The 15932-nt window shown below is 36.3% G+C and overlaps 1 protein-coding gene across 16 annotated transcripts in view; it reads left to right on the top strand.

The window, feature by feature from the left end:
• Window positions 1–15932, top strand: part of ANK3 (ankyrin 3) — a 488871-nt gene that overhangs the window by 283312 nt on the left and 189627 nt on the right. For all 16 annotated transcript variants that reach the window (XM_080640919.1, XM_080640916.1, XM_080640924.1 and 13 more), the window contains exons 2-5: window positions 1134–1235; window positions 1610–1708; window positions 1918–2016; window positions 10469–10567. In XM_080640919.1, the coding sequence (XP_080497045.1) occupies window positions 1134–1235; window positions 1610–1708; window positions 1918–2016; window positions 10469–10567 (399 nt within the window). The remainder of the gene's footprint in view (window positions 1–1133; window positions 1236–1609; window positions 1709–1917; window positions 2017–10468; window positions 10568–15932) is intronic.

Below are 15932 nucleotides of genomic sequence, written 5' to 3'. Positions count from 1 at the left end.
TAGGCTGCCTGTTCAGGAAAACCTGCTTCCAAATTGTTCTACAGAAATCATGCAAGCCCAACTTCATAGGCTTTCCTTTCACTGGCTTCTTTCTGTTAAAGATCCCAATAGCAGGTAGTTTCAGCTGCACAATTGTAAGAATTAGAGTTTAGTAACAGTTCAGTTATACATTTTCAGCAAGTGAATTATAAGTTTTGTTTTTGTTTTTTTAAATTTATATGTATTGCCCCGCCAGTGTGGCTCAGTAGTTGAGCGTCGATCTATGAACCAGGAGGTCATGGTTCGATTCCCGATCAGGGCACATGCCAGCTGCTGGCTCAGTCCCCAATAGGGGGCATGCAGGAGGCAGCCAATCAATGATTCTCATCATTGATGTTTCTAACCCTCGTTCCCTCTCCTTTCCTCTCTGAAATCAATAAATATATATTTTTAAAAGAAAGTACAGGTCACAGTCTGTGTAGATGTTTATAAATGCTTTTCAAATACAATCTGTAGAAAAATCCAAGAGAACATCATTACTCCCTGTTAAATTAGTGTAATAGCATTAAATGTATTTGTGAAGCTATTAATTGTAAAATTGGTCATGATGGTTACAAAAGAATGGAATAGATGTTAAATGTCTGATATAATCATGAGGTTTTCATAATGTAGCCACCAGGAAGTTACAGGATATCTCTTTACTCTCTGGAAATTGCAGGTTGATTGAAGGTACCTACACATTATGGAAATTTTCTCTTTCAGTTCATAATCAGTTATGACATTTCACAAGGGGTAATTTTGTATAATTGAAACTAACTTTTAAAGAAGTTATCTTTTTTTCTGGTAACTTGACAAAGACCTTTTATTAGTATTTTCATGTTAGAAATACAATACAGGTACACCTCCAAAATACTATGGGTTCAGTTCCAGATCACTGCAGTAAAACCAGTCATCATAATTTTGCTGGTGGAGGGTCTTGCCTTTAATATGTAAAAAATAAAACTGTGAAATCCAATAAAACAAAGTATGTTTGTAATTCAATTTAAAAATCTTTTTCTTTTTTTCCCTTTTAGTTTGCACTCTAAACTGAGTAGTTACAAACATGCATATTAGTTTCATTGTTTTCAATAAAATGTTTTCCTCTTTTATTTTAGTCTGATGCCAATGCGAGTTACTTAAGAGCGGCTCGAGCTGGACACTTGGAAAAGGCCCTTGACTACATAAAAAACGGAGTTGACATCAACATTTGCAATCAGGTGAGTTGTGGCTATTGTTGTTTATTTTTTTAATTACTTAAATCCTTCATTAGATATTACCAAGACTTTCTCTTTTTTGCCAGTTTTTTTTTCTGTTAAATCTCACCAGCTTGAATTATCAAATTATTCTCTGCTTTGTTAGAGGAGCGCTCAGAAATGTAGGTATGCATCCTTTAACAATTCCTAAAATTTAGTAAGTAGTGATATTAGAACAGCCCACCTAATTTTCAAGTACTTTTATTCCCAGTTCAGGTTAGTACACTGTACACACAGAAGTGATTGCTGAGGGGATGTTTTCCTCAGAGTTCCCGGTAGACTGTTGACTCCCCTATTTTCCATCTGCTGAGTAAAGCTTTCCCCTCCCTTTTCATCAGAATGGGTTGAATGCGCTCCATCTTGCCTCCAAAGAAGGCCATGTAGAAGTTGTTTCTGAACTGCTACAGAGAGAAGCCAATGTGGATGCAGCTACAAAGGTTAGTATCACACACTTAATGCTTTTTATGTCACTTGCCAAATTCAATGAGGAGTTAGCTCTCCATAAGAATCAGAGCATGTTTCTCATGAAATACTTGTGAACTCTGTTCTCTTTGGAGAACTTAAAACACAGGGGGATTTGATATTTTGTGAACTGTCAAAACAGAGAAATATGGGAGTGTTGATGTATCTTGCTTTCGTCTTACAGAAAGGAAACACAGCATTGCATATAGCATCTTTGGCTGGGCAAGCAGAGGTGGTAAAGGTCTTGGTTACAAATGGAGCCAATGTCAATGCACAGTCTCAGGTAAACCAACAAACTCTATTGCAAAGTGACTTTGTTATAAATGGCAAATAATGTTCTTTGGTTCAGGTGCTTGATTGGTTCATATATCCTCTAAGAATACAATACTGAAGAGCTACATTCAATGATTAGTTACATATTATAGATTTTTGAAATTCATACATATCCTTATTTGCAATGCATATGTGTGAGAGGTAGAGATTTTAAAAGTCATCCATCTATGTATGACTAGTAGTTATAGTCACTAATGTTTAAGGGATATCTGTAATGCACAGTCTTATACTATTTCATGATGCTAGCTCAGGTCCTGTCTCAGTATTTATTAATCTAAGGAGGAAATGGTGATGCCTATAAATGAGGACATGGTCTTAGAAGTTCAGAATGTATCAGTGCTTTATCTCATTGAAAAAGGGAAGACACTACTTAATTCCTGTCTCCTAACTAAGGCATCATTGTTAGTTCCTAAAACAGATTGAAAAGAAGAAAAAACAAGCAGAATAAACTGTAAAAGCCCCCAAACTTTGAAATTTCTAGATTCTTTGTAATGGTTAGACACTAATAGTTCATTGAATAGGGCCTCCAATAAGTTCTCAGAATCTTGCATGAAATTCTAAGAATACCAATAGATTATCACTTGATAGACTTTGAGCCTTAAAAGAATTAACTTCATTTTATTGGTTAAAAATATGGGTCCTCATTTTCCAAATTTTCACTATTTGAGTCCCCAGGGACATGAGGTTGTATAGAAAAGCAATCCTCATAGCACACAAATATTCACTAAGGACCTGACCATTTTTGAAGCTGGTCCCTACTCAGACATTTCCTTCTAGTTGAACGCTGACAATCTATCCTGGTTTGTCAGTCTACCCCAGGGTGTTCGATATTGAACAGATTGGTTATAGAACAAGACTGCAAGTTTTGCAAAAGGAGAGACAGGAGTTTATGAGGCCCGGGAGAGAGATGTCAGAGAATTGCTGGGTGTACAGCTAAACTGTGAGGATGTGGCTTCTGGCACTATTAGACCAGGCAGTGTGTGAAGGATTAGCCAGTGGTCGGCAAACTCATTAGTCAACAGAGCAAAATATCAACAGTACAATGACTGAAATTTCCTTTGAGAGCCAAATTTTTTAAACTTAAATTTCTTCTAACGCCACTTCAAAATAGACTCACCCAGGCCGTGGTATTTTGTTAAAGAGCCACACTCAAGGGGCCAAAGAGCCGCATGTAGCTCGCGAGCCGCAGTTTGCCGACCACGGGATTAGGCTGATTTTCTGATAGGTGTTTCAAATGAGAATTATATGAAAATCGAATGATTAAATGACACAAAAATAATTAGGTGAGGCCTTTGGTTCTCAAATACTTTTTGCAAACAGACTGTCTCCTTGCTTTTGCTGTGTGTGTGTGGCGGCGGAGGAGTGGAGTGAAAGATGTCAAGCCATCAGATAATTTTGTTGGAAATATCACACTTTCTGTTTACAAAAATAATATTTGGTTTAGACTTTGTTCATTCTGCGATCTCATACACAAATGCAGTTATCACCTACATTTTGTTAAATCACACAAACTTGCTTTTATAATTTCTAGTTTTATCTTTTAAGATAAAGTCTCAAACTTTTTCATTTCCTTTTGATCTCCATTTTGAGTGCACCCGATTTCTCCCCTTTTTTCAGTACTGAGTATCTTTGGATATCAGGAGCCTCGTCCTGTATTTTATGGGTCCAGAGAATGGCAGTGGCTTCCCCCCTTGTTACTATGGCCACAGAGGTGATCGCTCTGATGCCGTTAACTATCAGTGTGGTGGAAAAGAAACTTCACGGTGCTTTCAACCACATGATTTCTTGTATATGTGGCCTAACTTCATTCTGGTTCCCTCCGGTCAGACTTGTCTCACCTAGTCCATACCACTTACTCTGATTCCCTATGAGAGTTCACTTGGAGTGATAACGCTTTTCCAGAAAGGAAAGTTATGATGGTTGAATATTGGTAAGTATTGTCATCTGAGAGAGATACAGACCGTCTGACTGCAAGAGAAGCATCAGGCTTTTAAACTTTTTTTAAATGCCCTTATAACTTTTTACTGGGAAATAACTGGTGGGAAGCTCTGAGATAGTGGAAAAACTCTAATCCATTTCATTTCCTTTATTTCCCCTCAAGGGAAGAAAAATAAGCCTCCTTCTTTTAAACATTGCACACATTCTTGACATTCTAGAGCAGCCATAGTTTTAAACCTTCCTCTGCAATGTCTGGGTGAAGCTGCAGGCGAAATAAAGCCTTAACCAGATTTTCTTTCAATTTGACACATTCTCTGGTGATGATGAAGCAAAGGAGAAGAACACAGGCTGCAAAATTCCTTGTTCCTTGCAGCTGTGCTTGGCATACATACCCTGCTCCACAGTTCACAGGAGAGCATGTCTCCCTTCATCTGGACACCTGTCCCCATATGCCTTCTGTTCCCATATGCATTGTTCCGTGGACAGAATAAGTAATGAGATGACCATGCAGCAGAATGGAGTTTCCATGTTAATTCCTGGTAGCAACTTTTCAATAGGAGCTCTTCTAAAGAGCAAGCAGTAATACCAGGCAATTCCACCTATGTGGCAACACATTAAAACATCACAGGAATATTAATATTGAAGAAAGACGGTATTCCTGTCTAAGTGAAATTTTACCCTCTGAGCAATATTTAATAGCTAGTAAGAAATAGTGCAAGGAGAGTCCCTTGCCTTCCTGAAATATAAGAATTTTTCTTACCTTGAAAATAAAAACATTGGACAACATCAAGTTCTGATCTTATAAACAGGCTCTGTGGAGTAAGAATTTGTAGATATTATTTTACACTAATTCTTGTCATTGCCTTTACCTTAGGTCTTTTTTTCTTTTTCTGTTCCAAAGGTGTGACTGTATTAAAGCAGTTTTATCTCCTGTGCCTCCTTCTACCAACAGAAAACAGAAATTAATATTTTCCACTCCCTCATTATCACAGTGTAATCTGTGGAAACATAAAACTTAATACTCAGTGTTCTGTATTCCTCAGAGAAAAAGGAGTTAACAAATAGCCAATATTCCTAAAACTAGAACTCGGAGAAATCTGGTGTTGTATTTGGCACTGTTGCCTAAATACATGACAATCATGTGTTGGCATAGAAGCTTCTTTTTTTGTTTGTTTTATTTTTTTATTTTTTATTTTTTTATTGTTTAAAGTATTACATATAGTAGTACATATATCTCCTTTTTTTTCCCCATTGACCGTCCCCCAGCCTCCCCTACCCCCTGTCGCATGCCCTCATCCCCGCCTGCCCCCCAGTGTCTTGTGTCCATTGGTGTGCTTATATGCATGCATACAAGTCCTTTGGTTGATCTATTTCCCTCCCTCCCCAACACTCCCCAGCCTTCCCGCTGTAATTTGACAGTATATTCGGTGCTTTACTGCCTCTGTATCTATCTTTTTGTTCATCAGGTTATAATGTTCTTTATTTTCAAATGAGTGAGATCATGTGGTATTTTTCTTTCATTGCCTGGCTTATTTCACTTAGCATAATGCTCTCCAGGTCCATCCATGCTGCTGCAAATGGTAAGAATTCCTTCTTTTTTATAGCAGTGTAGTATTCCATTGTGTAGATGTACCATAGTTTTCTAATCCACTCAGTTGCTGATGGGCATTTAGGCTGTTTCCAGATCTTAGCTATGGTGAATTGTGCTGCTCTGAACATAGGGTTGCATAGTTTCTAGTTTCTTGTGATATATTCCTAGAAGTGGGATTACTGGGTCAAATGGGAGCTCCATTTTTAGTTTTTTGAGGAAACTTCATACTGTTTTCCACAGTGGCTGCTCCAGTCTGCATTCCCACCAGCAGTGCACGAGGGTTCCTTTTTCTCCACATCCACGCCAGCACTTGTCATTTGTTGATTTGTTGATGATTGCCATTCTGACAGGTGTGAGATGGTACCACATTGTTGTTTTGATTTGCATCTCTCGGATAATTAGTGACTTAGACCATGTTTTCATGTGTCTCTTGGCCTTCCTTCTGTCTTCTTTCGAAAAGATTCTATTTAGGTCCGTTGCCCATTTTTTTATTGGATCATTTATCTTCCTTTTATTAAGTTGTATAAGTTGCCTGTAGATGTTGGAGATCAAACCTTTACCAGTGATAACATTTGCAAATATGTTCTCCCATACAGTGGGCTTTCTTGTTGTTTTGTTGATGGTTTCTTTTGCTGTGAAAAAGCTTTTTATTTTGATGTAGTCCCATTTGTTTATTTTTCTCTTTAGCTTCCATTGCCCTAGGACAGTGGTCGGCAAACTCATTAGTCAACAGAGCCGAATATCAACAGTACAATGATTGAAATTTCTTTTGAGAGCCAAATTTTTTAAACTTAAACTATATAGGTAGGTACATTGTTATTAACTTAATTAGGGTACTCCTAAGCTGGCCTTTGCTAAACACTCAAGGGGCCAAAGAGCCGCATATGGCTCGCAAGCCGCAGTTTGCCGACCACTGCCCTAGGAGCAGTATCGGTGAAGAAATTGCTTTGGTATATGTCTGAGATTTCTCTGCCTGTGGATTCCTCTAGCATTTTTATGGTTTCCCATCTTATGTTTAAGTCCTTCATCCATTTTGAGTTTATTTTTGTGTATGGTGTAAGTTGGTGGTCTAGTTTCATTTTTTTGCATGTATCTGTCCAATTTTCTCAACACCATTTATTGAAGAGACTGTCTTGACTCCATTGTATGTTCATGCCTCCTTTGTCAAATATTAATTGAGCATAGTGGTTTGGGTTGATTTCTGGGTTCTCTATTCTATTCCATTGGTCTATATGTCTGTTCTTGTGCCAGTACCAGGCAGTTTTGAGAACAGTGGCTTTGTAATACAACTTGAAATCTGGTATTGAGATCCCACCTACTTTGTTCTTTTTTCTCAGGATTGCTGTGGCTATTCGGGGTCTTTTTTTATTCCAGATGAATTTTTGGATAGTTCTTTCTAGGTCTGTGAAATATGCTGTTGGTATTTTAATGGGGAGTGAATTAAATCTATGGATTGCTTTGGGTAGTATGGAAATTTTAATGATGTTGATTCTTACAATCCATGAACATGGTATGTTCTTCCATCTGTTTATGTCTTCCTCTATCTCTTTTTTCAGTGTCATGTAGTTTTCCGCGTATAGGTCTTTTACCTCCTTAGTTAAGTTTATTCCTAGGTATCTTAATTTTTTTGGTGCGATGGTAAATGGGATTGCTTTTTTAGTCTCTCTTTCTGTAAGTTCACTATTGGTGTATAGAAATGCCATAGATTTCTTGGCGTTAATTTTGTATCCTGCTACATTGCCGAATTCATTTATTAAGTCTATTAGTTTTTTTTATGGAATCTTTTGGTTTTTTTATGTACAATATCATGTCATCTGCAAATAAGGACAGCTTTACTTCTTTTCCAATTTGGATGCCTTTTGAGAATTGCCTCGATTATTGCTACAGAAGAGAAAAATGTAAAAATTGGGCACCCATATGTTCCTTTTGGGCCAGCTCTTTCTTTTGGAAATTTCCTAAGTTAGGAAATTAATATAAAAACAGTGCTGTACTTTTAAGAGAAAATTGCTTTTTTTTTTTTAATCTGACCATTCTCCCAATCTAGGTGCTGTTTCACAGAAAATCATTTCATCTGTAGGTTGTCCGATGATGACGCATTGAAAACCTTGCCTTACGCCTCTTTGTGCTAGAGAGAAATGGTGATGTTTATTCATGGCTCCATTTTGCTCTGACTCTTGTCTACATCTTATTTCTGAGGAATTCCAGTTCTATACATTGCACTCTTCCACATTGTAAAAAGGGCTGTGGAATGATTTAAAAGTTGTGCTTCTTAAGAATCACTCCTTGAGCTCCAGGTCTGTAAGAATAACATCCCCTAAATCTCAGTGCCTGATGTTGGATTTTCTTCATGATTTTTTTTTTTTTTTTCTTAAAAACTACTCCTAGCCCTGGCCGGTGTGGCTCCGTTGGTTGGGCATCATCCCATTCACCAAAAGGTTGACAGTTCAGTTCCCGGTCAGGACATGTGCCTGGGTTGAGGGCTTGATTCCTGATAGGGGGCTTGTAGGAGGCAGCTGATTGATGTTCACTCTCACATCCATGTTTCTCTCTTACCTTCTTCTTCTCCCTGCCCCTCTCTCTGAAAATCAATAAAAATTCTTTAAAAAATAACAACAAAAAACAAAAACTTCTAACATCGGTACCTTCATCTGGAAATTTCAGTTGATGAGGACAGATATGCAGTAGTTCGCTGAGCTATAAGAAAAATCCACAGTTTTCAGCTGGTGTTTTGTGTTTTGTTTTTTTCCCCTTTCTTAATATTGTTAGTTTTTTTCTTTTTCCTTGTGGTTTTGATTTTTAAGGGATATTTAAATCAACCATGGATCTGATGATCTTTTATTTTGGTCAATTAAGAAAATGAGAAAATAGACAATATGATAATGGTAATCTTAATTACATTTCAGTTTTCCTATATAGTTCTGGGAAGTGTGACAAAGATGAAACACAGCCAAAACCGGTTTGGCTCAGTAGATAGAGCGTCAGCCTGTGGACTGAAAGGTCCCAGGTTCGATTCCGGTCAAGGGCACGTAACTTGGTTGCGGGCACATCCCCAGTAGGGGGTGTGCAAGAGGCAGCTGATCGATGTTTCTCTCTCATCGATGTTTCTAACTCTCTATCCCTCTTCCTTCCTCTCAGTTAAAAAATCAATAAAATATATTAAAAAAAAAAAAAGATGAGCCCTAACCGGTTTGGCTCAGTGGATAGAGCGTCGGCCTGCGGACTGAAAGGTCCCAGGTTCGATTCCGGTCAAGGGCATGTACCTTGGTTGCGGGCACATCCCCAGTAGGGGGTGTGCAGAAGGCAGCTGATCGATGTTTCTCTCTCATCGATGTTTCTAACTCTCTATCCCTCTCCCTTCCTCTCTGTAAAAAATCAATAAAATATATTTAAAAAAAAAAAAAAAAAAAAAAAAAAAAAAAAAAAGATGAAACACATAGGCACATGCACATATACACACATGCAGACATACACACACACTGTGTAACAATTACTCCATGTTTCATGCTTAATGTTAATAAAACCTTTCATAACAGAACAAAATAACATGAATCTTCAGTGGTGTTAGTAGGTAGATAATTTAAAGGGAAGAAGCTTGAATGCTCTGTCATATTCTACTGCCTCTAATTTTATGTCTCTAATCTTGGCTTGGCAATCAAATAACCCAGGTTGTTACAATTATGCGTAACAGCTTTTTAACTTCCTAATTCTCAGCTTTAAGCAAAAAAAAAAAAAAAGGCCACCAGAGGTTGAATTATTGATAAGTAAGGTAATTATATAGCAATTGATATTTATGATGAGCCTAACTTTTCGAATCACAAAAATTTGAATAATACCTGATAACATTTTACTTAGAATTTATTTTTATTCTTGGAAAGTGCATAATGTATAAAATAAAATTTCTAGAGCATTCAGTTAAATAGAATTGCATTCTGAAAAAATTTGTCAAAGAGAATTTATTATAGTTTGGAAAACGTTTTGATATGTATATCTTGTAATAAGATTTTTAAATATTTCAGTATTTCATAGATGTGAAATACATTGGAACCAACACATACAAAATGTTTTTAATAAGAAGCTTTCTATGTGAGGCAAACATTTATTTGCTTGAATCTAAGTTCTTCGGCAGTTGGGCGCATTTCAGGCAAACCTACACAAACATATAGAGAAAGTGTGTGTGTGTGTGTGTGCTTGTATATGCATGTATATGTATAAATATATATGTATATGTGTATATATATTCTGAACATTAAAATACTGTCTTTGCAAAAAAAGTGAAAGGAAGTAAACTTAACAAAAATAGACTGCTTATCAAATTCCACTTTAAAATCAAAGTTTACCCTTTTGCAAATTGGTATTCTTTCCTTTGCTCTAAGACTCCCCTTCCATGGTAAGTGTGAAGCCATTTGAAATTAATATAAATTCTTTTCAAAGTAGAAACTATTTCAGAAGTTTATTTTTATGTAAAAGTATTACGTATTTTATTTAAAATAGATAATGCTCAGGAGGTACAATGGTCAAATGTATTTTTCATATCCTTTTGATATCTAGTAAGATTCTTTATTTGTGGTAGGCACTCAATTAAGTGGTTAAATGAATGTACCTATTTAAAGTGGATATATTAATATGAATTAAACTATTAACTATGAACTACTTTCAAACTATGAATTATGATGTATAATTGTGAATTATATTTATATTGTAAATTCATTTACATTATTGTACTTAGGTGTTTTTAGTATATGTGAATGTCTCCATTAAAGTGTTATTAAAATTATTATGTGTAAGCGTTTTCTGAAACCTAAAATATTATCAGTACAGTAGAAAAATAGATTGGCTTTAGAAAGCTGCAAACATTTTACTTTTTATTTTGCAGAATGGTTTCACCCCATTGTATATGGCAGCCCAGGAAAACCACCTAGAAGTTGTCAAGTTTCTTCTTGACAATGGTGCCAGCCAGAGCCTAGCCACAGAGGTAAGACACGTGGGTTCTTTCTGTGGGGAAGTTTGCATGTTTATAGGACATTTTGTAACCCTGGAGTTGTAACATTTAACTTTTATCTCACTGGTATTTTAATTGCAATTGTATATTGGTGTGTGGGTTCATACATTGTTATGAAATACATTAGAAAGTCTATTTTTAATTTTTATGAATTTTCTATTGCATAGATACCCTTTCTGCTCTTAAATGCCTACCCCTACCCTATTATTGAGTTGTTGCTTTAATATTTACCTATTGCTTGAGAACACTCTTCTGTTTTTTTATAATTTTGCTTCAAAGATAACCACTGATTTGAAACATTTTTGTGGCAGAACATAAGTTCTAAATCAGTTTTTTTCCAAGTTTAATTTAGCATAATAATATTTGAGTGTCTAGATTTTTAAAGTCACCTAATTGGATTAAATTCATACTTTCAAACAACACTATTACACATTTTTAAGTAATAAATAAAAGTAATATTTTTTAATCTTTGCTGTCCTGAATAGAAGAATAATTTTAAAATAAAAAGTTATTTAAGTTATTGGTTCTGTCTTAGATAATACATTTTATTTTTAAACTAATTTGGATGGAAGATTGCAATGCCTTATGAAGTGTGTCACACAAATCTCTTGCTAATAATGAAGGAACCACATTTGGGTTTTCCATATTTTTAACAAAATAATTAATTAGGTCAGATGATGCAGGTTTATCTCTGTCGTAATACCACTGCCCTTATTTGCATTCAGATGTGTTTCCTAAATGGCACAGGCAAGTTAGGAATAAAGGACTCACATATAACCCCACCCAGCTTTTGAGCTCATGCCTGCCTTCTGGAGAAAGCACTAAATAAATGAAGAGGCAATTCACACAAAAAGAAATACAAATGGCCACAACTATATGAACATATCTTACCCTCACTCACAGTCGAAGAAATATGAATTTATTAATCAGATAAAGAATGAGGTCTATTCTTATACCCATGAGTTGAGGGGAAAATGTGAGGTTGAAGAAACTGAAACTTTCCTACAGTCTTGGCAAAGGTGATAGTTTGCTACTACACTTTTGCAGAACATTTAGCTGTAACTATTAAAAATTAATATTTCACACATTTTAATTTAGCATGTCCACTTCTATGAATTCATATTGCAAGTATGTTAGAGGATAATGCAAAAACACTAAATATGAAGTTCAAAAATAATAACACTTTTTTAAAAAAACTGGAGAGAACCTAAATATGCACCAATTAGGAAACTTATTTAACATGACTATAATTACACAAGAAAATACTATTCAGCATTATTAAAAATGAGACAAGACCATATATATATAAATGTCCTTAGTGTAACATTACTAGTGGTTGATTCTGGAAATTAAGAGGGTGCCTTACTTTTCATTTTACACGCTTCAGTACTATTGAGGATTTTATCATGAGAATGGGTTTGTTAATACTGTTCTTAAAGCGAGTTAAGAAGTAACTGCTGGGTTGATAACAAAGAACACACATTTGATAGATGTAGGGCAGCGCCTGTCTTCATACCTCAGTAGGTAGCCTGGGTGCAACCCATCCGGGCCACAGGCGGGCTCTGCCTGCCACAGTGTGCAGGGAGAATGGGACGGGAGCGGACACTGTTGGGTAAGAGAAAAGCTGTTCTCATTTTTGGATGGAAACTCTAAATAATATAAGTACCCAAATGAAAGTGACTCCACAGTACTTTTTTGTCTGTGAAGGACGGGTGGTATTCTTTTCTGACTGCGAAGTACGGATCAGTGAGTCTCTTAGAAGCAAGCGTAAGTCCAACTTCCTGCTGATAGATCTGAATTACCTTGTAAAGGAATCCTCAATAGCTCACTTAATTCTGTAGCATTTTTTTAAGCTTTCAAGATCCAAAAAGAGGTACTATAACTAACTTAAAGAAAAATGGTACCTGAGATTCTCAAACCACTAATTCCATCTTTTGGCAAAGGATATATTTTAAAACATTTTTACTTTATATTAACTTAATTTCATGTTAGCTTTTTCAGTGTCTCTAAAAGAATGCTATAAATAAATGTTCTAAAAACAAATCACATGTATGTCTTCCTGGGTGTTGCTGGTGCCTCGCTACATAAACATCTAGCAATGTTTGAACCTTTGAACTTTCTTTCTTCTTTTGGATTATTGGTATTAGAGTTAAAAAGAGCAGCAAGAAATAAGGCACATTATTCACAAAATGTTCTAAGTATGATATTCCTCTCTTATTAGCAATAATATTGGTGTCATTTTACAGAAGTCTGTATTTACAGAACGAACAGTAGGCAATTAAAACATTGTTTAGGTAGCAAAGTTTTAACAGAATTAATTCATTAAATGATATGATATTGTCATTTTTTCGATATATATTTTTTTCACATGCACCTTGCATTTATGGATCAGGTCTTTGGTATGGTTGCGATTTTTAAACCATTTCTATGTTATTGGGTATTGCATATCATATCTGTCCCATATATATCTTCCTTTTTAAAATTATTTATTTATTTTTGTTGTTGTTGGTAATCCTCACCCGAGGATATTTTTCCACTGATTTTTAGAGGGAGTGGAAGGAAAGAAGAGAGACAGAGAAACGTTGATTGGTTGCCTCCCACATTTGCCCTGACCTGGGGCCAGGAATTGAGCCTACAACAAAGTACGTGCCCTTAACCGGAATCAAACCTGGCAGTCCACAAACCGACGCTCTATCTACTGAGCCAAACTGGCTAGGGCTCTTCCTTCTTTTATTACAAATAAAAATAAGTAATACAATAATTAATAAATAAAAAAGAATAAAATGTTTCACATACTTACAACTGTCGACCTACTTTTGCCCACCCCGTGTTTGTTCATGTATTCCACTAGTAATTACTCAGCACAGTGCCGGACACTCCCAGGCAGTGAGGGTCCTCATGGCGCTTCTATCACATTTCCTCTGGGCATGTATTTTTCTCTTCAGAATAACTGCAGAGAGCAAACCAAACTATTTAAACTTGTTTCGGAAACAATCTACAGCTGCGATTTTGAACAATTAACCCCAGAGAGCTGGTATCTTTGTGTCTGTCTTGAGTCTTACGCAGGCAGCACATTCTTGGTGGTGATGCTAACCACCTCAGTTGCAGTTTATTTTTGTGTGCAAAGTAGTTTTCTTTATGTCTGGGTCCTGTGGATTTAAAAACTTATGTCAGTGGAAATGTAACCATTTAGTTTTGATTTGGAACAGAAGTGGGTTTGACTCAGTGGACAGAGCATCAGCCCTTGGACTGAAGGGTCCCGGGCATATACTTCATATCTCGGTTGCAGTCTTGTTTGGGAGGCAACCAATCAATGTGTCTCTCTCACATCCATGCTCCTCTCTGTCTGACTTTCCCCCTCCCTTCCACTTTCTCTAAAAATCCATGGGAAAATATCCTTGGGTGAGGATTAACAAAATAAAAATTTTTAAATGTATTTTTATTTTTATTGCAGAAGTAATATAATATATAAATGAGAAAGTACAGTGAAAAGCAAAAAGAAGAAAAGGCCACTGCCAGTTTTCCCTAGAGATCACATTTTGTTTGTTCTTTCATATTTTTATACATGTACACAATTCACACATAGTTATCTTTATAAAAGTGAGATCTTATATTTACATGGTTATATAGATGACTTTTCCCATAACATTAAATTACATTCTGAACTTTCTGTTCTTACCTGTAAACCAGTGATGCCGTTTTGGTGACATCTTGGTTGCAGCCTTTCTCTTTTATTTTACTTATGGCTGCCTGGGACATTATTCTGTTACATTACTGCTCATCCCTTTCCTCTTTTGGGTCCACTTGGAAAAGTTGATAGAAGCAGGTGTGATTTCAGCCAGATCTTGAAGCATGGAGAGTAGACATAATTCTTATATGCAGAATGAGGAGGAGGACATTTCAGGGGTGTGGGGGGGGGCAGGGATTAGCATGAATTTGGATGCCAGGATAGGAATGGTCTGCAAGTCCACAGTCAGCAAGGAGACTGGACGAAAGGATGTATATGAGATACGTCTGGGCAATATTGTCCCTTCAGTGCTTTAGGGCCAATATTTTCCACATCCTTGAATATAAATGTGCTGATTTACGTACAGTCATATAAATGGTAGGAGGCCTTATTTGTTTTCCAGAAAGGAAAAGAATGAGGAAAGTGGTCTTTTAGAAAGACCAACAAGACACTAGTATGCAAGTGACTAGGTTTTCTCTTTCTACCTTACAAATGCTTTTCCATTACAGTGGCCCTTAACTTGTGCCACACGGACTACAGAATAAAACATCATGACACAATTAAAGTAATAATTAATTTATTTGCCAATTCTCTAGTAAAAATAATTTTTAAATATTCTCTTGAGTTGTGTGGTCATGAAAGCATTTCGGAAGTAAAATTTGTGAGCCAGTTTCAGGATTTTCCTCTGTGCTATTTATTCTGTAGTCAACAATACCAGATCATCCACAAATAAATTAACTACAGAGAAATCTGTAGCTGTCTCCTGTTTGACAAGTCCAAGGCAATACAAAATGTACAAATATGTGTGTGGGAATTTATTCTAGTCATATTTGGCATGGTCCCTTTGTCTTCTTCCTTCTTTATTCAGAGAAGCCAAGAGTCCTTTATGTAGAACTTTCTTAAGACAGCAATGATTACAATTCATTAATTCATACATTCTGATTGAAAACCAGGTGTATGATAGGCAACAAGGGACGGTGATGAACCCGACAAGCATATTCCCCAATGTTAAAATATCAGTGGAACCCAGTGATCCCACTTCTGGGAATATATAGTAAGAATCCCGAAACACCAATTTGAAAGAATATATGCACCCCTATGTTCATAGTAGCATTATTTACAGTAGCCAAGATCTGGAAAAAGCCCAAATGCCCATCAGTAGATGAGAGGGTAAAAAAGCTGTGGAACATTTATACAATGGAATACTACTCAGCCATAAAAAAATAAGGAAATGTTACCATTTCAACAGCATGGTGGATAGCCTGTAGAATATTATGCTAAGTGAAATAAGCTAGTCAGAGAAAGACAAATATCATACGATCTCACTTATATGTAGAATCTAATGAACCAAATAAACTGACAAACAAAATAGAAACAGGCATAAGATACATAGAAAGTCTGACAGCTGTCAGAGGGGAGGGGAGGTAGGGGATTGGATTAAAGAAGGTGAAGGGATTAGCCAAAGAACATATATGCATAACCCTTGGACACCGACAACAGTGTGGTGATAGAGAAGGTAGAAGGGGTAGGGACTGGGTGTGGAAGTGGGCAAAGAGGGGGGAAATGGGGACATCTGTAATAGTGTCATCAATAAAAATGGGGAAAAAAATC

This window comes from Plecotus auritus, assembly GCF_963455305.1.
Source record: "Plecotus auritus genome assembly, chromosome: 9".
NCBI classification, from domain to species: Eukaryota; Metazoa; Chordata; class Mammalia; order Chiroptera; family Vespertilionidae; genus Plecotus; species Plecotus auritus.
This window is presented reverse-complemented; position numbering and strand designations above follow the sequence as displayed.